The sequence below is a fragment of the Scyliorhinus canicula genome, chromosome 2 (genome assembly GCF_902713615.1).
Source record: "Scyliorhinus canicula chromosome 2, sScyCan1.1, whole genome shotgun sequence".
NCBI classification, from domain to species: Eukaryota; Metazoa; Chordata; class Chondrichthyes; order Carcharhiniformes; family Scyliorhinidae; genus Scyliorhinus; species Scyliorhinus canicula.
Window position 1 is genome coordinate 239,771,585 of NC_052147.1, and position 26,125 is coordinate 239,797,709.

Consider the following 26,125-nt stretch of genomic DNA (forward strand, 5'->3'; position numbering starts at 1 on the left):
CGGCCGCATTTGGAGTATTGCGTACAGTTCTGGTCGCCTCATTATAGGAAGGACGTGGAAGCTTTGGAACGGGTGCAGAGGAGATTTACCAGGATGTTGCCTGGTATGGAGGGAAAATCTTATGAGGAAAGGCTGATGGACTTGAGGTTGTTTTCGTTAGAGAGAAGGTTAAGAGGTGACTTAATAGAGGCATACAAAATGATCAGAGGGTTAGATAGGGTGGACAGCGAGAGCTGTGGATGGAGGTGGCTAGCACGAGGGGACATAGCCTTAAATTGAGGGGTAATAGATATAGGACAGAGGTCAGAGGTGGGTTTTTTACGCAAAGAGTGGTGAGGCCGTGGAATGCCCTACCTGCAACAGTAGTGAACTCGCCAACATTGAGGGCATTTAAAAGTTTATTGGATAAGCATATGGATGATAAGGGCATAGTGTTGGTTAGATGGCCTTTAGTTTTTTCCATGTCGGTGCAACATCGAGGGCCGAAAGGCCTGTACTGCGCTGTATCGTTCTATGTTCTATGTAATATTGTGCAGTCATCTGTGAACATTTCCACTTTTGACCAAATGATAGAAGAAAGGTCATCGATGAAGCAGATGAAATCGGTGTACACTTGGGAACTCCTGCAGTGATGTCCTGGAACTGAGATGATCGACTTTCAACCACCGCTACCTTTGTGTCAGGTACGACTCAACCAGCGGTGTGTTTTCATTCCCGATCCCCATTGACTCCAGTTTAGCTAGGGCTCCTTGATGCCATACTCAGTCAAATGCTGCATTGGTGTCAAAGGCAGTCACTCTCACCTCACCTCTGACATTCAGCTCTTTTGTCCACTTTTGAACCAAGACTGTAATGAGGTCAGGAGTGAGTAACCCTGGTGGAACCCAAACTGAGCATCTGTGAGCAGGTTATTGCTGAGTAAGTGCCATTTGATAGGACAGTTGATTACTTTTTCCATCACTTTACTGATGGAGTAGACTGATAGGGCGGCAATTGGCTGCATTGGATTTGCCCCGTTTCTTGTGTACAGGACACACCTGGACAATTTTCTACATTGTCGGTAGATGCCAGTGTTGCAGCTGCACTGGAAAAACTTGGCTAGGGGTGCGGCAACTATAACGTTTCTTCAGAAGACTCTGAGGAAGTCATATTCAACTTGAAACATAACTGTTTTTCTCACCACAGATGCTGCCAGATCTGCTCAGTATTTTCAGCACTTTGCTTTTAATTATAAAAACTATGCTTTAAGTAGAAAGGGATAAACGGTTTGTACTGGCAAGAGAACTGGTAACCAGAGAACATAGATAAAATGTAATTATGACGGGCAGTTAAGTTATAGCCTGGAAGGCACTTCTGAAAAGGTGATGCAACCAGATATTATAGTAATTTCCAAAATAGAACAGGCCGTGTACTCAAAGGAACAATTTGCAGGTCTATGGAGGAAAAGGCAGAGATGTGAAGAGCCATTACTGGCATGATAGGCCAAATAGCCTCCTTCCATGTGGCAAAATCCTTGATTAAGCGAGACAATGGGATATCCACCTTTAATGTCCATTTCTCTCTACATAATCCCTCACTTTTATAAAAGTCAGTTCATTTTAATCCGTGGCAGTACATAGAAATAAGTTTATAACTCACTATCACATCAGGCTGAACGCAAAAAAAAATCTTTGAGGAACATCCTATTTAATCCGAACGGGCCGGTAAATCCATTTTGCCAATTTGTCTCTGAGCTGCCATTTTAGATCTTTAGCAAAGCAAGTGGAATCCATCTAACTGGGATAACTTTTTTTTTAATGATAGATGCAAGCTTAACGAGTCAAACAATTCCATTGTCAATGTTTCTTGTTCTTCTCTTCCAAAATGATTCCTGTCATTTCATTAATGACACATCAGTCTTCAGAAATATAGACCCCAATTAACTGAAACTTTTTTAACAATGTTTTTTAATGCCATAATCGAGATAACTGATGACGGGACAAAATCATCTGAACATTGGGAATTATACAAGGTTAAAATCAGAAGTGTGATGGAATACTTTCCGCTTTCCTGTAATTGAGCAGTTCCAGCACGGAAAGAACTCCACATGGTTGGCACAGTGGTTAGCACTGCTCTCACACAGCACCAGAGACCAAAGTTCCATTCTAGCCATGAGCAATTGGCTGTGTGGAGTTTACATGGTCGCCCAGTGTCTGCTGGTGTGGCACCGATTCTTCTGTCGTGGAAGTCCGGGGATTCTCCACTGGCGTCAACACAGTCTCAGAAACGGAGAATCCAGCCCACAATGCTTTGCCCTCACCCATTTCCTCTGGTAGCGAATGCCACGGGTTGACCACTCTGTGAAGAACCTTCTCCTCGTCTCTATCTCCAGCACTGATCCCGGTGGTACACCACTGCACACCAGCCTCCAGTCATACAAACAGCCCTCTACCACCATCATCTGTTAATCACTAAGCCAGTTTTGGATCCAATTTATCAAGTTACCCTGGATCCCATTGACAATTTTACTTGTGGGGAAGAATAAAACTGGCAGTCATCGACATAAGATAGTCACCAAGAAATAGGAAATTCAGAAGGAACTCAATGAGTGGTGAGAATGTGGGACATGCCATCACAAAACGGTTAAGGCAAATAGTCGAGATACATTTAAGGGGAAAAGCAAATAAGACTGAGTGCAACATAAACACTGGCATGGAGTGGATGGGCCAAATAGCCTGTTTCTGCGCTGTATGCAATCCCATGAAAACCGTGAGCTGGGCATGTGAAATTTTCTGAGGTTCCATTCCCACCTGGACTGCAAATTCAACCGATACTTCAAAGAGACTGACAAGCTAAGGGTTACATGTATTATTGAATGGTTTGTCCCAAACATCATACAATTTGTCTGCAGAATTTCCCACCCTTTTAAAAGCAAAGATGCAGAGTGCAGAGATCAATCAAGGTTAATGTGCCACAGATTTGTTTGAGAAACTAGGGTTTTTAAAAAGGAGAAAGAGTGGGCAATTAGGATTAATAAAACAAAGAATCATTGAATCCCTGAAGTTCGAAGGTCGCCATTCTGCCATCGAGTCTGCACCAACCCCCAAAAGAGCACCCTACCCAAGCCCACTTCCCCACCCCATCCCTGTAACAGTTGGGACACTAAGGGGTAATTTAGCATGGCCAAACCACATAACCTGCACATCTTTGGGCTGTGGGAGGAAACCCATGCAGACGCGGGGAGAAAGTGCAAACTCCACATGGTCACTCAAAGCCAGAATTGAACGCAGGTCCCTGGCACTGAGAAACAACAGTGCTAACCACTGCACCGCCGACCATTATGGAATTTAAAAAAATGAAGAAAAATGCTGTTACTAATTTCTCATTTTGAAACCAGGAGCTAGGTGGTCATTTTGTAACAGTCTATAAAGGACACTGCTCCTTCACTTGAAGTGGACACCACTGAGCAATCTGTAGAGCCTTATTCCTATGCAGAGGTGGGAGGACCAGTCTGGCAAGATGAATGGCAGTGAGTTAAAGTTCTTTTTAAAAATAATATTGAGTTTATGAATTTGCTTACATGAATATTTCAAGGAGGATCTGCCAAACCACTGAATACACTGATCAAATTCATTAAATGTTCAGGCAGTTGCACCAAAGGCTAGTTGCACTTCACCGGAAAAAATGGGAGCATCTTGATAGTGCCCCTGCCTTAAAAGGAACTCGGAACTGAAGCCAATAAGTTATCAAGTTTATTTTTGACTAATTATTTAAGAGGTGCTGAGGTTAGCAGGTAATTTATATACTATGTACACAAATATGTTAAAAACGTCATTTTCAACCTTAGAAATTTCAGTTGCTGAGGAAAAAAATGACAGGGGACTTATTTTTCAAAACCTAGATTCCCCTTTTTGGTCATTCAAAATTGTTTTTTGCTTTGTTTTCTTAAGGTATTGTTTCTTTTGTTTTATAAATTTAGAATACCCAATTCATTTTTTTCAAGGGGCAATTTAGTGTTGTCAATCCACCTACCCTGCACATCTTTGGGTTGTGGGGGCGAAACTCCACACGGACAGTGACCCAGAGCCGGGATCAAACCTGGGACCTTGACACCATGAAGCAGCACTGCATCACCATGCTGCCCCAAGGTATTGTTTCTTTTTAGCAACTTTCTATCTCCTTGGTTCTGAGAACGAATAAGTATAGCCAGTATAGTCAATATTTAATACATATCCAGCAACAGTGAATGGATTATACGTTTATATTAAACATGTCCATTAACCTCAATAGTTTCTCTGGCTGCACTTCGATTATGAGTTTAACTAGCCATTGAGTATAATTTCACTTAATCCAAAAGTCTAAATTAAAAGAATGGTATATCCCCAAAGATTTGCTTACTGCCTTACATAGTTTGTTAAATGTTAAAAGCTGAAGTGAGATAAAATTCCAATTCCACTCTCTTTACAAAGTTGTGACAAAAACATTGTTCCAGACTTATTAAAAGTATTGCAAATGACTGGTTGCTTTATATTATAGAAAATAAACACTCAGTAAAACAATTTAACCTGTCCAACATGCAACCGTAGTTGAGCACAAATTTTGTTTGTATACAAGTATGTTACCTCAGTTTAACATTTGGTCAAGAGAATGGAAATAAATCACACCATCAATCAGGATGAAATATTAATTGGAAAGACTGATATACTGAACTCACATGATGGAATTATGAACTGTGGTTCTGTATTCCCAGCATACCCAAGCTTTGTATACCTGCAAGATGAAAAAAATGGTATTTGTTTCAGACGCTTTTATTCAATAAGCTGTATTGCCACAACTATGAAATTAAAACCTGCCTACTTGACTTTAATTTCAAAATAAATCACAAAAGTATTGCCTCAGCAGCTTATTGAATCAGTTGTATAATATGGTTCCTCTCTAATTTTGAATCTATTCAGTGGCTTGGTGTGGCCAAACAATCTTGTTTCAAGCACAATGTTCTATGGTGCAGCTGTAAGTACATGCCAGAGAGCTGGGGGCATGCTCACATTTATCCAATTAACCAAAATGTCAGTTAAGGATAGGATTGTAACTCGCACCCTGCAATGAAATCCAGCAGTTCAGACAAATGACACACTTGAAATTAAAAAAACAGACAATTCTGGAAACACTCAGGTCAAAGTAGCTAACAGGAGTGCAAAATGGGATTGACAATTCATGTCAATAACCATTCACTTTTTTCTCATGCTGAAGATATGGGGCTGGATTCTCCAAAAATGGGGCTATGTCCCCACGCCAGCTAAAAACGTTGACGTTTCAATCTAGACTTTCCTTGAAAAAAAAAGGGTGATTCTCCTACCTGCAGGGGGCTAGAAGGGCCCCGGGGAGCTGCTCGCAGCTCTAGCACCATAAACGGCCCTCGCACGTCCGGTCAGGAGTCAATGCATGTGCACGGCGGCAGCTTGTAGCAGCCACCCCGTGCAACATGGCGGATTCGGACCCCGAAGCGACCACAAAAAGTTAGGCACCCCCCTCCTGAGATGGTGCGCTCCCGCGAATCCGAGGGGCGCAATTGCCACCCCCCACCAGGGCGGCCGCGGACGGAGTCCACAGCCATCACCCGATGTTCCCGACAGAGAAGACGTGGTTAGAACCACGCCGTCGGAACTCGGCCAGTTTTGCCTGGAGAATCGCTGAGGGGTGGGCCTCTGACAATGGCCCCAAAGCCGCACCGCACAATATCGATTCTCCGAGGACCGGAGAATTGCGGGAGCGGCGCCGGCCACAATCCCCATGTAAAAATGGATTCTCCACCCCCGTGCCAAACGTGATTTCAGCGTGGGGCTGCAAAGAATCCAGGGACCTACAAAGAAGATTTATGACAGTTTATTTTATAGTTAAGCATTCGGAGAAATTAGTTCACCAATAAAACCCATGATCACAGATCCTGTTCATGGACGGTGCATGCCTGATGATGTCCAGTCCCAATCAGAATCTTGTTGAAAAAGAAAAGAAACTCAAATCCTAACTGGAAAAGGAGGTCCACCCATTCATCAGTTGAAGTACATGTCTGGAAATTCAACAAACTGCATGTACTTAGAATGTAGCTAAGAAGATTGTTAAAAAAATTAAAGTCTAGACTTTTGAGAAAGCACACCATTTTAAAATAATAACTTAATAATAATTTTTATTGTAAAAAGTAGGCTTACATTAACACTGCAATGAAGTTACTGTGAAAAGCCCCATGTCAAGAATTTAGAATGTCCGATTCGCCTAAAGCAAGTCTTTTGGGATTTGAGAGAGGAAACCGGAGCACCCGGAGGAAACCCACGCAGACACAGTGAGAACGTGCAGACTCCGCACAGACACGAACCCAAGCTGGGAATCAAACCTGGGCCCCTGGTGCTGTGAAGCATCAGTGCTAACCACTGTGCTACCATGCCAAAAGAATATACAATGCACACAACTAATAAATAGTAAATGTTATCATGCTATTGCAAATTATGTATTTTAAAAATTATGTATGCTTAAAACCTTAAACATTTTAAATTTCAATTTGTGTAAATCAACTGGCTCATTAACATCACAACAGGTAAGTGTTTACATTGGGAATTCTTATGAGTATTTACTTCGGCAATTTCAGTTTAATGTTGATATAACACTAAACAGAAAGAGCCAACTAGAAGCAAAGCGCTTATGGACAGTTGGTATTGCCCACCTTTACTTAATGGCCATACATAAATGCTTTCAAGCAGTCTATTTTCAGTAACCGAATGACTAATGGATGCAGCTATGACAACTGACTATATGCCCTTTCATCAGAATTGAGAGATGTGCTGTTGTCTCGGACGTTTACATTTGGCCTGCAAAATATCTGACAATTGCTTCAATACAGTTTACCAATACCGGCTGATTGTTTATATTACTAAAATCAGCTTAATTAGTCCAGAAACATAATTGCGAAATACAGTAGTGAATTTGCTATTTACATTTCACGATCAACAGGATGGATTCTAATCTCTGCTGGAATGGATGGGGCAGCCAGACAAAGATAAAGCTGGTAGACTTAAAATTGCAGCGTTGTAAAATGCTGACTTTTCACAACCACAAATATGAATCAGTCTCTTCAGTTAGTTAAAAGAAACAGGAAGTGCTTCAGTTGTAAAGCCCTTCCATTTCCCATGGTGATGTGCATCTTTAAAAGCATTTCATTAATGTGCGCATCAATTACTGCTTAGTTCAAAAAAAAGTACTGCTTACTTTTCAGCAAGTCAACAAGAGCAATCTCCGAACACTTTGAAAATAGAGGCTTTGGTCGCCACATTATAGGAAGGATGTGGAAGCATTGGAAAGGGTACAGAGGAGATTTACAAGAATGTTGCCTGGTATGGAGGGAAGATCATATGAGGAAAGGCTGAAGGACTTGAGGCTGTTTTCTTTAAGAGAAGAAGGTTAAGAGGGGACTTAATTGAGGCATACAAGATGATCAGAGGATTAGATAGGGTGGACAGTGAGAGTCTTTTTCCTCGGATGGTGATGTCTAGCACGAAGGGACATAGCTTTAAATTGAGGGAAGATAGATATAGGACAGATGTCGGAGGTAGGTTCTTTACTCAGAGAGTAGTAAGGGCGTGGAATGCCCTGCCTGCAACAATAGTGGACTCGCCAACACTAAACGCATTCAAATTGTCATTGGATAGGCATATGGACGATAAGGGAATAGTGTAGAGGGACTTTAGAAGGGTTTCACAGGACGGTGCAAGATTGTGGGCCGAAGGGCCTGTACTGCGCTGTAATGTTCTATGTACACAGCAGATTACCAGCATTTCAAGATGGACTTTAGGAAACACTTCTGAAGATGGCTCTTCAATGGCTTTAAGGGCAAGTGAACTACGTGGTGCAATATTGATCCAAGATCAAGTAATTAAATCTGATACTCTGTAAAAAGTTTCTCTTCTATTTGTTTTCAAACAATTACCCTTGCTGGCTTACATGTGGTTTCTAAGTGGGACTGAGTTGGAACATGAAGTTTATGAAGCATCCATTGTTGACTCAGCTAACATCACGTATAGTTTGCTTCAGATATGAGAGCCAGCTATTTGGGCAAATTACTGGAGAATAAAAGGTCAGATGACAAAAAAAGGAATGGAGGAAAAGAGAGCAATAATACCATACAATAAGCGCTGCTACCCCAGGAATACTGCTACCCCAGGAATTAATATATTTTGTAAACCGTGAAAAGAGAAACTACAAATTCCTCTGTACACAAAAAGACAGAACAAAACTTGCAAGGAAACCAAGCCAAATACCAAACCTGTCACAGCAGGCTCTGCCGCAGCAGAAATGTGATTATCTTTCATTAGTGAATAGACTACACTACATCTGCACTCAGTGGACAAACAAAATTCATATTTATTCAGAATGGTGTAAACTCAACACTAACCTCATATGCACCATTTACTAAACCATTTCAGATCCTTTTTTGGTTTTATTGTATGATTCATACACCTTTCTCTTCTATATAAGTGCTGAAAATGCCATGCTATTCAAAGAACAAATAACAATACAAATAACATTTTATACTTACTTGTTTGTAGTATACAAATGATTTGGAGGAAAATGTAGCTGGCAGATAGTGTTGAGGATTGTCAGAGGATACAGCAGGATATAGATGGTTGGAGAGAAATGACAAATGGAGTTTAAGCGAGACAAATGGGAGGTAAAGCACTTTGGTAGATCTAACAGAGGGGAATATACCGTAAATGGCAAAACTCTTAGGAATATAGAATGTCAGAAAGATCTGGGCATGCAGGCCCACAGATCTTTGAAAGTGGCAACACGAGTGGACAAGGTAGTCAAGAAAGCATAAGGAATGCTTGCCTTTATTAGACGGGACACAAGAGTATAAAAGGCAAATCACACTACAGTTATACAGAGCCTTGGTAAGGCCGCACTACCAGAAGGATGTGGAGGCTTTGGAGAGGGTACAGATGAGGTTTACCAGGATGTTGCCTGGTCTGGAGGGTGTTAGCTATGCGGAGAGGCCAAATAGTCTTGGACTGTTTTCATTAGAACGATGGCGGTTGAGGGGTGACCTGATTGAGATCTAGAAGATTATGAGGGACATGGATAGAGTGGATGGGCAGGTACTCTTTCCCAGGATGGAGGGGTCGGTTACCAGGGGACATAGGTTTAAGGTCAGTGGGGCAAAGTTTAGAGATGTGCGAGGCTGTTTTTTTTATGCAGAGGGTGGAGTGTGCCTGGAACGCGCTGCCAGGCGAGGTTGTGGAAGCAGATATATTAATGCACTTCAAAAGGCATCTTGACAAATACATGGATAGGATGGGTATAGAGGGATACGACACAAAGGAGTGCTGAGAATTTTGGCCAAGGTTGGTATCATGTCCAGTACAGGCTTGGAGGGCCAAAGGGCCTGTTCCTGCACTGTATTGTTATTTGTTCTTTCTTTCCAAAACAGTTGCCCCATTACACTTGGTTGATAACATCTGCACAGCATTCTTGCTGCAAGTTACATATATCTGGCTCACTTTAGGAATCACCATGGGAGGACTGTTGGTGGGCCTTAAAGATTCCCTCCACTAAATTTATTTTACAAGCTTCAGACCTGGCTTTATTCTACAAACTTTTATGAGCACAACTTTGTTACTAATGGCATCTATAACCGTGATGAATTTCTTTCTAAAACAAACATAGAAGCAGCAATGCTACTAAAATTCAGTTATCTTGGATTGGGTATACCAATGCTTTCTGCCACACTAGTTCAATGTAGAAAAGCCGACATAGGAAGTGCATTTGTTGGAGAATGTTGACAGATACAAAACAAAATGTATTTTCAGTGTCAAAAAGTGGAAGTCAGCATTTACAGCATGAAGCTATACTAGAAATACTTCCAACACTATGGCTTCAACAGATACTGGGAAAATATGGATGTACTATTACAAATAAACAAGATAATTTCCCCCACCCCGGAAATTCAGTTCCATTTAAGAACAACATGCTTTGCACTTCAACCTTCATGATAAAAGGTTTAATATCATGCAAAACCCAAACAACGTCTTTGTATTGCAAAGATGGCAAAAATAAGACACGGCAATTGCGTCTGCATTTAAAATTTCTTGACTGATAAAACATATGGGAAAATCTGATCACATGGAAAATAAAAGAGGAATTAGCCTCGAGTGACAAACTGGGTCAGCCAACTCATGGGGCACACATTTTCATCATGCACCATTCAGTGACCTTATTTTCAATACACCAATACTTGTTCTTGATGATAGTAGACAGCTGAAAATACGGTCTTCGTACAACTGTAAATTATAGGTCAGTGTTGTAAAACATCAAACCCAAAATACTTTTGACTACAAACAAGCACATTTATCCTGAAAGTAGACAATTCTCGACCCTATCTTCTGTTGAGCATTGTGCTCATTGAAGTTTGAAATGATATAATCATACACTCCAAGTTATCTATAGTAGAAATCAGATGTGGAAGAAAGCTTCCACTCTGTTCCACCAATATGAGTATACTTCAGATGCAACCAGCATGCATTTTTGTAACAAGACCCATAAACCTTCGTATGGTTTCTAGTGATTTAGACTGAGAATTTAAACAGTTGCTTTTAAATTCTGAGAGGTGATACTTTGTTGCAACTTTAAAATCTTTCACACCGAGTTCATAGACATCTCACAAGCAAATGAATAGTGAAAATGGTGCTTATTCATAAAGCTTTAGATCAAAATAGATAGAAATATAGATTTATTGCACATGCTGACTGAAAGAGCAATTTGGTTTAATTCCTACCTTCCAGCTCTTGGTTCAAAACTTTATAGGTTACAGCACCTCAAATACTTATTCAAGCGTTTTTTTTTAATCATAGCTCTGCCTCTACCATCCCTTCAGGCAGTGGGTTTAAGACCCCCAACCCACCTCTGGGTGGAAAAATCCTGATCATCACTCAAATCCTTCCAATTACTTAAAACCCCTGCCCCCCACCCTGCTAGAGAAATAGATCCTTCCTTTCTGCTCCATATAGGCTCACATTTGATACATCTCAATTAAAACTCCCCTCAGCTTCCTCCAATCCAAGAAAGCAGACTCACTGTCCTTATAGCTAAAATTTCCCTTTCCAACATTCTTGTGAACACTTCTGCATTCTTTTTGTACCATCTGCATGGAACATAAATGCAGAGGGCATGAATAAGTCCAAAACCTTCATAAGTCATACAGAAGCAAAGACTGAGCCCTAAAACCTATGCAACCCTAACAGAAACAGCCTTTCAGTCACAGAAACACTTGATCATAACTCTAGCTCCTGCCAACTCTTAACCAAATCTGCAGGCTTTGAGATCAGAGAAAAGCACCTCACCCCCATAAAATGTGGTTGGACAATGAAAATAAGCTCTGATGCATTTTACTGATGCTCTGGTGAACTTCATTCCAAGCTTTGACATTAAAACGTCCAGCAACTCTACACTAGATCAGCAAGAATTGAAACTAAAATATGGTACAGATCTGATGTGTTACAGTGATGCACATTACATGGAGAAGGCCGGATTGTGCAAACAAATCATTCATGTCGCGCTGCCACAAGTCAATGAAGCATTTGATACGCTCCATTAATATGTCCAGTCAACTGATCCGCAAAGAAAATTACGCAAATATGCCTACACGTTAAAGAGACACTAATCATCCATTATACTCGCCCACATTTCAAAATTCACCAGTGCATAGTATCCGACAGCATAATGTACATATATATGCTAGAGTATATTTTTCTGAAGGCGCTATAATTTCGCTGTCAGTGACGGCATTAGCAAAGCTCAACATTTCAATCAACCATTTCTCACAGAAGTCAGATTGTTTTGAAAAGCGGAAGTACAATGAGCAAAAGCGTAGAAAAGATATTCTGCTCATAATATGTATTACAAATGTTATACGCATTGAACTTGTAATCGGTGCTGGAAATAAAAATCAGAGGCCAGTAAAAGAAAAGCTCTCTGACGGCCAGAATCATTTCGCTCATGGCTTTACTCCTTAAAACTCCCTTATAAGGAAATTACAAATGAAAGGAGGAAGCGGCTTTGACAACTTTGGGTGTTGCTTGGGGTTTGCTGACTTGTGGTCTCGCCCCCTTCCCCCCGCACAGTTAATCTGCAGAAATTTATTTGGGGCCCAAGTAAACTACCTGCGGGCCTCACACTGACTTTTTTTATCGGTGGGAGAAAGATACAGGGACAGGAAGGCCCTTCACCTGGGCCAAGGTGGTGCAAACGGAAGGGCGGCGACCGGCTCTGTTTGCAGCAACTTCAGGCCGGCAGCCGCACACCGACTATTGTCAAAACCCCCAACAAAAGCAGAAAATGCTGGGAAGACTCAGCCAGTCTGGTAGCATCTGTAAGTGACAAGAGACGGAGTTAACGTTTCGACTCTTCTTCAGATGCGCCCGGGGCCATGGTTTTTGATGCCAAGCCGCTCCGCCCCGATCCCATTGACAGCCTGGTTGAAATGATGCACAAGGCCCCTGCCGGCCCACGCCCAGGAATCACATCCTGACACTCAGCCACCCGCTGGCGTGAGTAGCCGAGTGTCAGTCCGCTGCCTTCCTCCTCCAAAACCATCCCCAAGCCCCTTGATTCCCCACTTACCCTGTGCCACAGTCCACCACACACGCTGGTAGTCTGCCTGCCATCTTCAAGTGTTTCTTTCTGCTTGGCGCCGCGGCCGACAAAAGCGAAAAAAGAGGAGCCGATGCACCGGGAGATACCTGACCATGAAAAGGCGGAACCGTCAGCCGCTCCGAGTCCGAGACACAACTACAACTTCCGCACTGGCGCCAAAATGGCGGCAGCCTCCGGCACCTTCATTTACCCGTCATCCCCGCCCGATTGGTCGGCAGGGCCAGCCTCCGCATCCTGCTGGCCCTTCATTGGGCAATGGCCCCCGCGCTCCTCCAAAGGTGACTGGATCGCACCGCTGTCAATCATCCTAGCGTCACGGAACATCAGCTGCGCCTGTGAACGTATCGCCGGCTCATTCGCGGCGTGACGCCGATCACGTGTTGCCCGCCGGCCTCTCCCTCTGCCCCCACTCCCTCACTGTTGCGTTGCATCATACGGCTTGTAGTTTCTTCATGTGGGATGTGCCGGTGAATCCCTCTCACGGTGGCGGAAGCGGACGAACTACAATTCCCAGAATACTATGCGAACTGGTGGTGGCGATCATTTAGGGGTCATCTGACCAGGAACCGTGAAAAGGGGGTGGGGTAGGGGGGTTTGTTTACAACATTTCGTCGCTTGGTTGTCATTGATATGTGATATTCTGGTCTACTTCTGTGCGTAAGTTCTAGCGTCTGCTTGTCCTTCTGTAACTTGTGTCATGGCGTTATTGGTTGGGTTTGGGTGGGGGGATTTGAGGATTGTGAATATTCGGAGTTGTTTCCCCAGGAGTGGAGTGAAGGGGAGGACGTGTTGGCAGTTTAGGTCCAGGTCCAGCGTGTGGTAGATCAAGGCACCAGGGGACGTTGACACATGGCTGCTGGCATTTCAGCCCCGGTCACCAATTGGGTTGAATATCACCGGATCTCATTTTGTTATCCGAGAGGTAAATGCAAACTTGATTGAGCCGAGGGGAAATTCAAACGGTCTCCATTAAGGAGTTAAGTAAAATTTCTTGCTTTACAATTGCGTGTGTGTGTGACTTTTTCACCTTTGCCCTTTTTATGGTTGGGCACGAAAAATGTCTGATTGCCACAATTTGCGCACGGCATGAGGCTACCCAGAATCAGCCAGGTTCATGATCAGTCAGTTGAAGCACACTCCTTGAGTCAGAGGGTTGTGGATTGATGCCCCGTTGTGGTTTTCTTGGAAATCCGGTGTGAAGTTCATGTTCACTGATGCGTTTTGCCTTATTGGCGTTGACCGTTTTCACTTCGAATGCAAAGTGTAGGTTGGCACTTATTGCACAGACAAATCCGAAGTTAAAACGTCAACCCTCTCAAGTGAATATAAGAGATCCCAAAGAGTTATTTGAAGCAGGACAGAGAGTTGCGGTACTTCGCTGGCAAACCTTCACCTCTTAAGAAATACGTAAAAACAACATGGAGCGAAGGAGGATGCAAGGTGACTTCATTGAGGTTATAAGATGATGAGAGCGATAGATAGAGTGGATGTTCAGCAACTTTTTCCTGGAGTGGATGTCGCTGTTACAAGGGGGCATAACTATAAGGTTCATGGTGGAAGATATAGGAGGGGTGTTAGAGGTAGGTTCTTTACTCAGAGTGCTTGAGGTGTGGAACGCACTCCCAGCTATGGTAGTGGAGTGGGACACTTCAGGAACTTTCAAGCGGTTATTGGATAGGCATATGGGGTGCACTAGAATGATTTGATCTTAGTTTACACTAGTTCGGCACAACATCGTGGGCCGAAGGGCCTTTACTGTGCTGTACAGTTCTATGTTCTATGTCCAGGTCATCGGCATCTATATCATTGGGACAATACTGTGCAAAATGTGCCTGTGGTGGTTTCTACGTTACAGCATTGTCTACAGTTCAGAGGCACTTCATTGGCTGCAAGGTGCTTTGCAATTTTCTGAGGTGTAAAGTGTTGTGTAGATACAGGTGTTGTTTATTTCTTTGGGCATGTAGCAGAAGCTCGGGTATATTTGGAGAGAAAATGCTGAAGAAAAGCAGTTCCATTTCTTATCTTGAGAAGTTTCCAGATGTAAGGGTAGAATGAACACTTCATTTTAAAATGTTGTGTCACTTAAAAGTCATAGAATCCCTACAGTGCAGAAGGAGGCTATTCGGAAAACATTTTATTAGATCATTGCACAATTCTTCTGTGGAATAAAATGGATGTTTAATTCACATGGGTGAGGGCGTGTATATATTCCATAGAATCCCCACAGTGCAGAGGGAAGCCAATCGAGTGCACTGACCTGCCAAAAGAGCACTGTCCCTAGGCCCATTCCCCCGCCCTATCTATGTAACCCTACCTAACCGGCTCATTTTTGGACTGTGGGAGGAAACCAGAGCACCCAGATGAAACCCATTCAAGACATTGGGAGAATGTGCAAACTCCACACAGTCACCCCCAGGCCTGAATTGAACCAGAGTCTGTGGCGTTGTGAGGCAGCAGTGCTAACCACTATCTTGCCGTGCTGCCATATCTAATACGGTAGACATATAGATAGATTATAGATCAATAGATAGATTATGGATCGATAGATTTATAGATAGATACATAGATTATAGATAGATACATAGATTATAGATAGATACATAGATTTATAGATAGATACATAGATTTATAGATAGATACATAGATTATAGATAGATACATAGATTATAGATAGATACATAGATTATAGATGGATACATAGATTATAGATATTTAGATATAGATAGGTACATAGATTATAGATAGATATTTAGATATATATTATCTATCTGTGTAGCATTATTATTTGTATTGTGTAGCATTATTATTTGTATATGTTGTTTCACAATGTGATATGAGATTGTTAGTTTAGATTGGATTGCTTAATGCATAATTTATCTCCACTGCAGCTATTAAAGTTTCAAGTTGCTGTCAAAAAGGTGAAAATGAATGCTGAACAGTAACCAAAGAAAATTTAGATTGGTGATTTAAGTAACAATTGAAAATATATACTTTATGGAACATGTTGAATGCAAGGGACAAGGTTAACAAGATTCAGAGGATTAGGGAGATATTTCCAAAGTGTGGGGCCAATAATGTCTTGTTACCGATTGAGGGGAAATACAATAGAAGCCAGAGTAAGACGAGCAGCGAGTGTTGGCTATAATGCAATGTTGAATATTGCTTCTCATGCAAAACATTACTCTACTATGGTTGACAATTATAATCAGTGAAAATTTATGGAGAAGAGCTATAAAAGTAATGTCATACCCAGTCCATTTACCTCATGAACTCAGAATTCTCATTACATTAGTTTTTGAGTCATTATTCAAGAATGATACAACTTCAAGTTAAAAATATGGAGTAGCATGCAATTATAAACAGTGTGATCCACATTCTTGGCATTTACTGATTTTTACAGTTAAATTTCCATGTTGTAGCACTATTAAAGTACAGTATCAATATCTATATTGTAATGTTAGAATTAATTCAAATCTTGTATTCTTTTAACATCTCGTGCCTGCTATTGTCTAAGACATCCTGAAAGCTATTCAGCACACAGCAAGGTCTCGCAAACAGCAAATTTATGAATTATTTATTTTTCCATTTGATTTTAGTTGAGGAATTAATATTGGTAGTTAAGTTGGGAGAACTTCCTGTGCTTTAACTCATGCCGTGTACACTCATCTCACCAAAAGCTGTTTCAATATTTCATTCAAATGACACACCTCTTAACGATGCACCACTGAAATGTGAGCTCCGATCGTGTGCTCCAATCTTTCAAGTAGTTTACTTAGCCAAAAATTATGGAAACCACCTTTGTCCCATTTTAAAATTAATTTTTAATTTGATAATTAAATTTTAAAGTCCAGTTTTTTGAATCTGCACCTATTTATTCTATTTGAGAATTCAAAATTGTGCTGACCAGGATGTTGGAACAAATTATCAATGAAGATTTGTGTTGAAACACATCACTATTTGGTGTTAGACCATAATTGCCACCTATTTTAGAGATGGTATGAGCTAAGTATAACCTCCACGCTCATAACGTCAGTGTGGTAAAGTCAAGAAGACGTGCATCATCAAAAATCATAAGGTCTCAAAACCTCAAGTTCGATATCTATAAAGACAAAATACTAACTACAACCACAGTAACACAGTTATACCTATTGTTAAATACAATCCAGAAGTCTGCAGTCAAATAGTGAACTTCACATTATTGATTTTTGCAATCTGCTTAAACTGAGAGGATAGGGCAGCCAAAATAACCTCGTTACTTCTCAGTCAGCATTTCAATTTCAGGAGGAGCAATCATTTCTGTGTATCCTCCCTTTTGCATTCCACAAGCTATTGGAATCACTGTTGTGTTGCTTAGATAAGGCTCATTGTCAAATTTAGTTGCCTAGCTAACAAACTTATGTGATTCTATGCGCCTTAAAGTAATGTATATTTATGATTGTCACCTGGTGAAAGGAAATGTCTGATGCGAAACTAATCCTAATTGTTACAACTTTGGCTTGTAAGAACTTGATTTAAGATGGTTTATCTTCTGTTCCTTTCCCCATTTTTGTAACAACATTTTATTGGAGGCATTTTCAAATATGTACATAACAAAGCAAAAACAACCGTGGCAACAGCACACAGTCCATCCTTAAACAGCCTGCACTCCCCTTTTTTAACTTTTAACCAAACCTGAAATGAATCCCTTCCCTCGCTGACGACTCACTATTCCTTAAAGAAGTTGATGAACAGCTTCCACCTCGTGGTGAACCCCTCCTCTGTCCGCTAATGGCGAACTTGATTTTCTCTCTGTCAAATCGTTCACCCACACCCTAAGCTCAGCAGCTCCAACTCCCACCATCCCAACAAAATAGGCCAGGGAGGCAAAGGCCAATACATCAGCCTCTCTCCCCACCTACACTCTATCCTCTAACACTCCAACTATTGCCACCTCCAGACTCGGAGCTACCCCCAAAATATTTGGTGTCACATCTGCAAATCCTGTCCAAAATGCCCTCAACCTTGGGCACATCCAAAACATATGGACATGGTTCTCCGACCCGCCGCACACCACCCACATCTATCCTCCATCCCTGAAAAGAACCGACTCATCCTGGGCACTGTCATGTGGGCTCAGTGTATCGCTTTAAACTGGATGAGACTTAGTCTTGCACACAACGAGGATGCATTAACCCTCCACAAAGCCTCACTCCATAGTCCATTCCCCAGTGTGCTTCCCCAGCTCCTCCTCCCACTCTTTTTTAAAATCCATTTTTATTATTGTTATTTCTAACTCTGGGGGAAGTTCCCTAAAATTCTATATAGATGTAAGTTTTCTTCTAAAGGGTTGCACTGCACTTAATGGTTGTTGAAAACATGATTTATTCTAGCAAGTAACCAGTGACCATTGTGCTGTACCTCATCCTGAATAAGGCAGCTTTGGTAGCCTGTGAATATTTAATCATTATATGAAGGTATTATCTTCCAATTAAATTGCTACCCTAAATGTAAATTATAATATAATAAATATGCACAAAATATAGATTTTTATTTTGTTCACAATATTTTCCCACTTCATCTGTTTACTATTTTATTTAAATGGAACAACTCCATCTTATTCTCCTTCTATCTAAGTTGTTAAAGTATTCTCCATAACACCAATTCGGAAAAAGCTAAATTCTAAATGTATGCACAATCAGTTATTTAAATTAAAATACTTTTGTACTGAGAAAGGTGAGAAATGAACTGGAGCACTTTCCCTATCAGGTCAGGATTAGTACATCTGGATGTAGAAAAAAGCCCCAATATTGTGCCCCATCCCCAAACTCAAAAGAGCAGACCTAACTGCATCCATGTGGCACTTCTCCATTTTCCACATCCTGTGGCCTCTCCGAGTGAATTTTCAAATTAGTTCCAAAGTAAGGCTAGTTTTGTGCAGCAGGTCTAGTTCCACTAAGAACTGCATTGAGATTACTCGGGCTCATTTTACAGGGGCCCTTAAAGCCAACAAACAGATGAAACTTTCATCTCATCAGTCTGTGTTAGATTTGAACCCAGGTCTCTAAAATGAAAGTTCATACAATTGGAATCTTATTTTATGCATTCACAAAGTAAGGCACTTTTAAAATCTTTTTGGACACATCTAGAATTTAATGGATTAGGGAAGAAGATTTGGATTATGCATTGCAAAATCAATTTATTTTCTGATTTATGTGCAAGTCTGCAGCAAGTTGAAGTTGTGTTTTATATTCAGAAGTATAGAGCCAAAACAAAATTCAAGGATGCTTTCCTTGTACTTACCAGTTCATAAAATGACTTGTGTGTGGCAAGAACTCTCTCTCCTTCCCCCCCCCCCCCCCCCCCCCCCCCCCCCCCCCCCGCAACTTTACAGACAAGATGCCTGATACACGTATTCAAGATTTTGCCTACCTATTAGTCTTTGTGGGAATTTTGATTTTTAGTTCATGCTGATTGTTCCATGTGCTATCACAGCTGCGCATGGATGGGGAGGACAAGGGAAAGCGGGGAGAGCTGGACACCAGGAATGAAGCAAGCTGTGCTATTGATTCCAGAATAGACAGGGGAGTGGAATTGGGCCAATAGCAGGTGAGTACATGCTGCAGAGGGAGGATCATAAACATCCTTTGCAATAATCTTTGTATATCCCTGTGATTTTTACAAAATTAAATAAAGTTAGTCAAACTTTTGGAGATGTCCTTTACAAATCCATGCAGAGTGACCATGATTAACCCATAATTTACCAAATGTTCCAGACATGCCATACCCCTAGCCAAGCTGTTCCAGTACACACTGGCATCTACCCGGCTCAGGTATATCCTGTCCATAAGAAAAATGACAAATACATTCTAGCCAATTACTGGCCTATTCTCCATAATTAGCAAAGTGATGGAAGGAGTCATCAACAGTGTTATCAAGTGGCACTTACTCAGCAATAGCCTGCTCATGGTGCTCCGTTTAGGTTCAGCCAGGGTCCTTCAGCTCCTGACGTCATTACAGCCTTGGTTCAAACATGGACAAAGGAGCTGAATGCCAGAGGTGAGCTGTGTGACTGCCCTTGATATCAAGGCACCATTTGAACGAGAAAGGCATCGAGGACCCCTAGCTAAACTGGAGTCAATGGGGGGGGGGGGGGGGGGGGGGGGGACTTTATGCTGGTTGGAGTCATAGCTGGCACAAAGTAAGATGGCTGTTGTGGTTAGAGGTCAATCATCTCCACTCCAGGACATCATTGCAGGAATTACTCGGGTAGTGTCCTCGGTCCAACGATCTTCAACTGCTTCATCAATAACCTGCTTTCCATCATAAGGTCAGAAGTGGGGATGTTTGTGGATGACGGCACAATGTTCAGCACCATTCGTGACTCCTCTGTTAATGAAACAGTCCATGTCCAAATGCAGCAAGACTTGAACAATATCCAGGCTTCTGTTGACAAGTGGCAAGTTACATTCACGCCACACACGTGCTAGGCAAATGACCATCTCCTGCAATAGAGGACCTAACCACCCCCCCTTGATAGCCAATGTCATTACCTTCGCTGAATCTCCCACAATCAAAATCCTAGGGGTTACCATTAGAAATTGAACTGGACTAGCCCTATTAATACTGTGGCTACCAGGGCAGGTCAAAGTCTAGGAATCCTACGGCGAGTAACCCATCTCTTGATCCCTCAAAGCATGTCTACCATCTACAAGGCACAATTCAGGGGTATAATGGAATGCTCTCCACTTGCCTGGATGAGTGCAGCTCCAAAAACACTCGGAGCTTGACACCATCCAGGATAATGCAGCCCGCTTGATTACTCCCGATTCCATAAACATTCAAACCCTCCACCACCGACGAATAGTGGCAGCCATGTGTACCATCTCCAAGTTGCACTGCAGTAACTCACCAAAGTTCATTGGACAGCACCTTCCAAACCCACGACCACTACCATCTAAAATGACAAGAGCAGCAGATACCTGGGAAGCCCACCACCTGGACGTTCCCCTCCAAGTCACCCACCACCCTGATTTGGTAATATATTGCTGCTCCTTCACGGTCGCTGGGGCGACATCCTGGAACTCCCTCCCTAACAGCATAGTGGATGTACTTGCATCTCAAGGACTGCAGAGATTCAAGAAGGCAACTCACCACCACCTTCTGAAGGGAAACTGGGATGGGAAATAAATGCTGGCTGAACCAGTGACTCCCACAATCTGACAATGAATAAAAAAAGATTGCCCCTTAACTGAACAGATTCACAAATAATATTTTTTCTTCTCTTTTGAAAATCTTCACTGTTATAGGGAAAGGGCAGACAATTGAGACTAATCAACTAAATCTTTCTAAAAACGAGCATCGTCAAGATGTGACATGCCCTCCTTTGTACTGTCATTCCATGACTCGTGTTTTGAAGATGTGCAGTTTGGAGCAGTTATTTAGAGAGGTATGACCCATAAACCTGCAATGTTACATTTCTTTTATAAAAGAACATTGTCAACTTCCTGTGGCGGCTACGAGGGAGTAGGTCGCTTATTTGGTGGCTCCCATCTCAATTGGACTTTTGGACCTTTTCCCCCGACTTTTTGTGCTTTTGAGCGCGGAACTGGAAAGCAATAGTACTCGGGCACAGGACCCATACAGAATTGTATGGACCTAAAGCCGGAGGGACTGTAAACAGCAGAAGAAGTGGTCGAATAAGGGCACAGTGGAGGCTGTGAGAGGGACCAGCATGGCTGGACGCCGATAGTCCAGCCCACAATGGAGCAGCTGCTGCTGCAGACTCTGCAGGAGGGCTTTTTGGCTCTGAAGTGTGACAACTTGGAGCCGCTACAGAAGTCGATTGACCGAATGGAAAAAAGGCTGGATGATCAGGCTGAGAAGCTCCAGCCGTTGGAGAAGTCAGTGGAGGAGCAGGCTGACTTTCAAACGGTGGCGGATGTGGAGATTCGGAGGTTTTTGGGACCAGCAAAAGGTGCTTCTGGAAAGGCTGGAGGACCTGGACAACAGATCCCGTCGGCAGAACATGAGAATCGTGGGCTTCCCGGAGGGGGTAGAGGGGCTGGATGCTGCTGCGTTTGTGGAGGGTATGCTTCAGAAGTTGCTGGGGAACAAAGTGTTCCCACGCCTGCCGGTGGTGGACAGGGCACACAAGAGTACAAGTGAGGCAGCCGCGACGAGGGGGTCCCCCACGAGCGATGGTGGTACGCTTTCACACGTACCTGGACAAGGAACGGCTGCTGCAATGGGCAAAGAGCACAAGAAGCTGCACTTAGGATAATACCACCCTGCGTGTTTACCAAGATTTGAATGCTGAGGTGGCCAGGAGGAGGGGAGGCTACAGGCAGGTGAAGGAGATACTGTATAAAAACAAGGTGAAATTCGGGCTGCTTTTTCCGGTGCAACTGAGGGTTACGTATGAGGGTCAGCACCACTATTTTGAGGAGTCTGAAGAGGTGATGGACTTCGTTAAGAAGCAAGGGCTGGCCCTGAGCTGAGGGCGTTTGGACTCATGTTAGAACTTTTTTAAGTATATGTGGTGTCTCTCCCATTTTGAAAATTGCCTGTATGTTTGGGTCAGTTTTTGTCGTTTCTTTGCGTGCTTTTTGCGTGGCTTGGCTAAATGTTTCCTTTTTGGGCTCTTTGATTAGTTGGAGCTTGGCTGGGGGGAAAATAATACAAAAAACAGTTAAAAGGGTTGGATTAAGAGGGATGCTTCAGGGGAACTTTGTGCAATCTTTTCTGTGTCTATATGGGAAGGACTGAGTGTCTGTTACTTCTTATCTCCTTTTTTTTGTCTTGTTTAACTTGAATTGTGCTATTGTGGGGGCTGTTTATGATTTGTGTATATATAGAGTGTTTGCTTAAGTAGGGCTGATCTGGGTAAGTGGTATGGATAGGTCGGGGGAGAGGTGACTGGGAACAATGGGTGGGAGACAGTCAGGAGGCGGACCAGATGACGCGCGACACATGGCTGGGATGCTGGCCAAGGAAAGGGGATGGCTGACCGGCAAAGGGGGGGGGAAGTGCCCCCCAACCAGGCTGATCACCTGGAATGTTAGAGGGTTAAACGGGCCAGTGAAGAGGTCGCGTGTGTTTGTGCATCTACGGGTTCTGAAGGCGGATATAGTCATGCTGCAGGAAATGCACCTGAAAGTGGCAGACCAGGTTAGGTTAAGGAAGGGCTGGGTCAGTCAGGTCTTTCATTCGGGGCTTGATTCTAAGACAAGGGGGGTTGCGATCCTGATTAATAAAAGGGTACAATTTGAGGCAGAGGGCACAGTCGTGGATGGGGGTGGCAGGTTCGTTATGATGAGGGGTAAGCTCAAAGGGGTGAGAGTAGTCCTGGTCAGTGTGTATGCCCCTAATTGGAATGATGAGGATGTTAGGGTAGACCCCCAACTTGGACTCGCGTAAGTTGATCATGGGCGGGGACTTTAATACAGTCCTGCACCCGAGCCTGGACCCGTCATGCTCAAGAACGGGCAGGTTGCCAGCGATGGCAAAGGAACCGAGAGGGTTCATGGTGCAAATCGGGGTAGCAGATCCATGGGGATTTAGCTGGCCGAGGTGAGGGAGTTCTCGTACAACTCCCACGTCCACAAGGTGTATTCCCGAATTGACTACTTTGTTGTGAGTAGGGACCTGCTGGCTGGAATGGTGGGGGCAGAATGCCCGGCAATTGCCATATCAGACCATGCTCCACACTGGGTAGACCTGCAGTTTTGTAAAGACTGCTTTCAGTGCCCACCATAGAGGCTGGAAGTTGGATTACTCGTGGACGAGGCGGTGTATGAGAGGCTGAGGAAATGCATGCAGAATTACCTGTAGGTGAACGATACTGGAGAAGTCTCGGCAACAGTGCTCTGGGAGGCACTGAAGGCAGTGGTGAGAGGGGAGCTGATTTCAATCCAGGCGTACAGGGACAGGACAGACAGGGCAGAGACGGACCGACTGATTAAGGAAATTCTACGGACGGACAGGAGTCATGCGGAATCGCCGAGGCCAGAGTTACTCGGGAAACAACAGAGGCTGCAGGCTGAATTTGGGGTGCTGATTACAGGCAAGGCTGTAGAGCAGCTTAGAAAGGTAAACGGTGTGATTTATGAGCATGGGGAGAAGGCCAGTAGACTGCTTGCGCAACAACTAAGGAAGAGGGAAACGGCTAGGGAAATAAGGAGGTAATTGGATGGGGAGGGTAATCTAGTAGGTGACCTGGCAGGGCTGAACAAGGTCTTTAGGGACTTTTACAGGAAGCTGTACACTTTGGAACCCTCCGGGGGACTGGGGGGATGAGGCGATTCCTGGACGGACTGACCTTCCCAAGAGTGGGGAGGGGGTTGGTGGACAGACTGGGGGCCCTGGTCAGGATCAAAGTGGTATTGGGGGTGCCTGGAGGTCATGTAGTCAGGCAAAGCCCTGGGGCTGGACGAGTATCCGGTGGAGTTTTACAAAACATTTGCCGGGATAGTGGGGCCGGAGCTGGTCAGGGCCTTTTCACGAGGCAAGGGACAGAGGGAGTTTATCCCCCGACGATGTTGCAGGCCACCATCTCGCTTATTCTCAAACGTGATAAGGACCCGGAGACTTGGCTGATCTCTTTGAGCAACGTAGACGCCAAGTTACTGGCAAAGATCTTGGCAGCCAGAATTGAGGACTGTATACCGGATGTAATTGTGGAGGACCAAACCGGGTTTGTAAAGGGGAGGCAGCTCGTCGCCAACCTAAGAAGGCTGCTCAACATGATTATGATGCCCCCGGAGAGTAGGGCCGTAGAGATAGTGGTAGCCATGGATGCTGAAAAGGCTTTTGACCGGGTCGAGTGGGACTATCTGTGGGAGGTACTAGGACGGTTCTGGGTGGGGTTCATCGACTGGGTTAGGCTATTATATCAGGCCCCGGAGACGAGTGGAAGGATGAACAGGACGGCATCGGACTACTTTAGACTGCACCGTGGGACAAGACAGGGCTGCCCTCTCTCACCTCTGCTGTTTGCGCTGGCCATAGATGGAAATCCCTGAGGGAATTTGACCAGCAGTGGGGGACAGTTTCCGATATTTGGGGATTCGGGTAGCACGAGACTGGGGCAAGTTGCATAAGCTCAACCTGTCCCGACTTGTGGAATGAGTGAGGGAGGAGGTCCGGAGGTGGGATGCGCTCCCGCTGTCATTGGCGGGAGGGTGCAGACTGTTAAGATGACGATTCTCCCGCGGTTCTGGTTTGTTTTTCAGTGTCTCCCCATCTTTATCCCGTGCTCCTTCTTTAAGAGGCTGAATAAAAACATTCTGGGATTTATATGGGCAGGGAAGTCCCCGCGGGTGGGGAGGGTGATGCTTGAAAGGAACAGAGACGAACGGGGGCTGGCGTTGCTGAACCTCAGCAACTATTACTGGGCGGTCAGCATAGTGATGATAAGGAAATGGATGGTGGGTGTGGGTCGGTTTGGGAGCGGATGGAGGCTGCTTCATGCAGGGGCACTAACTTAGCAGCCCTGGGCACTAACTTACCAGCCCTGGTCACGGCGCCTCTGCTGTTCTGCCGGCACAATACTCCACCAGCCTGATTGTGGTGGCGGCTCTTCGGATCTGGGGCCAGTGGAGGAGGCATGTAGGGGAGGTAAGAGCATCTGTGGCAACCACCGATTTGCCCCGGGGAACATGGATGGGGGTTATCGACTGTGGAGGAGGGCGGTGATTGTGAGGATGAGGGATCTGTTCCTGGAAGGGAGCTTTCCGAGCATGAGGGTTCTGGAGGAGAAGTTTGGGCTGGCGAGAGGGAACGACTTTAGATACTTGCAGGTGCGGGATTTTGTACGCAGACTGGTGCCGTCCTGCCCACATCTCCTGCCGAAGGGGAGGCAGGACAGGGTAGTTTCTGGGGGAGAAGTGGGAGAGGGTTGTGTCTCAGAAATCTACAGGGAACTAATGGGAGCTGAGGATATGCAGACTGAGGACCTGAAGCTTAAGTGGAAAGAGGAGCTCGGGGGAGGGGGGGAGATAGAGGACGGTATCTGGGTAGAAGCCCTGAGAAGAGTGAACAACATGCACCAGGCTCAGGCTGATCCAGTTTAAGGTCGTGCACGGGGCCCACATGACGGTGGCCCGGATGAGCAGATTCTTCGGGCTAGAGGACAAGTGTGCTAGATGCGCCGGAGGGCCTGTTAGCCATGTACACATGTTCTGGTCGTGCCCTAAACTCAAGGGGTATTGGCAGGGATTCACAGATGTCATGTCTTGGGTATTGAAAACTGGGGTGGTTATGAGTCCTGAGGTGGCAATCTTTGGGGTTTCGGAGGACCCGGGAGTCCAGGTAGAGAGAGAGGCCGACATTCTGGCCTTTGCGTCCCTGGCAGCCCGGCGACGAATATTGTTAGCATGGAGGCACTCTAAGCCCCCCCCGAGGGCTGAGGTATGACTAACGGACATGGTGAGCTTTCTTGGCCTGGAGAAAGTCAAGTTTGCTTTGAGAGGTT

At 44.1% G+C, this 26,125-nt stretch overlaps 2 protein-coding genes across 13 annotated transcripts in view; one reads left to right on the forward strand and one right to left on the reverse strand.

The window, feature by feature from the left end:
• Window positions 1-12,872, reverse strand: part of actr3 (actin related protein 3) — a 79,963-nt gene extending 67,091 nt beyond the window's left edge. The window contains exons 1-2 of one of the 3 annotated variants that reach the window (XM_038789843.1): window positions 12,643-12,872; window positions 4,694-4,749 (exon numbers count right to left, since the gene is read on the reverse strand). In XM_038789843.1, coding sequence (XP_038645771.1) covers window positions 4,694-4,749; window positions 12,643-12,686 — 100 coding nt within the window. In that variant the 5' untranslated portion in view covers window positions 12,687-12,872. Of the gene's footprint in view, window positions 1-4,693; window positions 4,750-12,642 lie in introns of those variants that run through there. The other 2 variants (XM_038789845.1, XM_038789844.1) reach the window with 2 other exon arrangements.
• Window positions 12,873-13,216: 344 nt separating this feature from the next.
• LOC119962054 (solute carrier family 35 member F5-like) overlaps window positions 13,217-26,125 on the forward strand; it is a 200,273-nt gene continuing 187,364 nt past the window's right edge. For 4 of the 10 annotated variants that reach the window (XM_038789846.1, XM_038789856.1, XM_038789854.1 and 1 more), the window contains exons 1-2: window positions 13,217-13,332; window positions 19,147-19,260. The gene's annotated coding sequence lies outside the window, so the exon portion shown is untranslated. Of the gene's footprint in view, window positions 13,333-13,386; window positions 13,598-14,096; window positions 14,116-19,146; window positions 19,261-20,960; window positions 21,101-26,125 lie in introns of those variants that run through there. The other 6 variants (XM_038789851.1, XM_038789852.1, XM_038789847.1 and 3 more) reach the window with 6 other exon arrangements.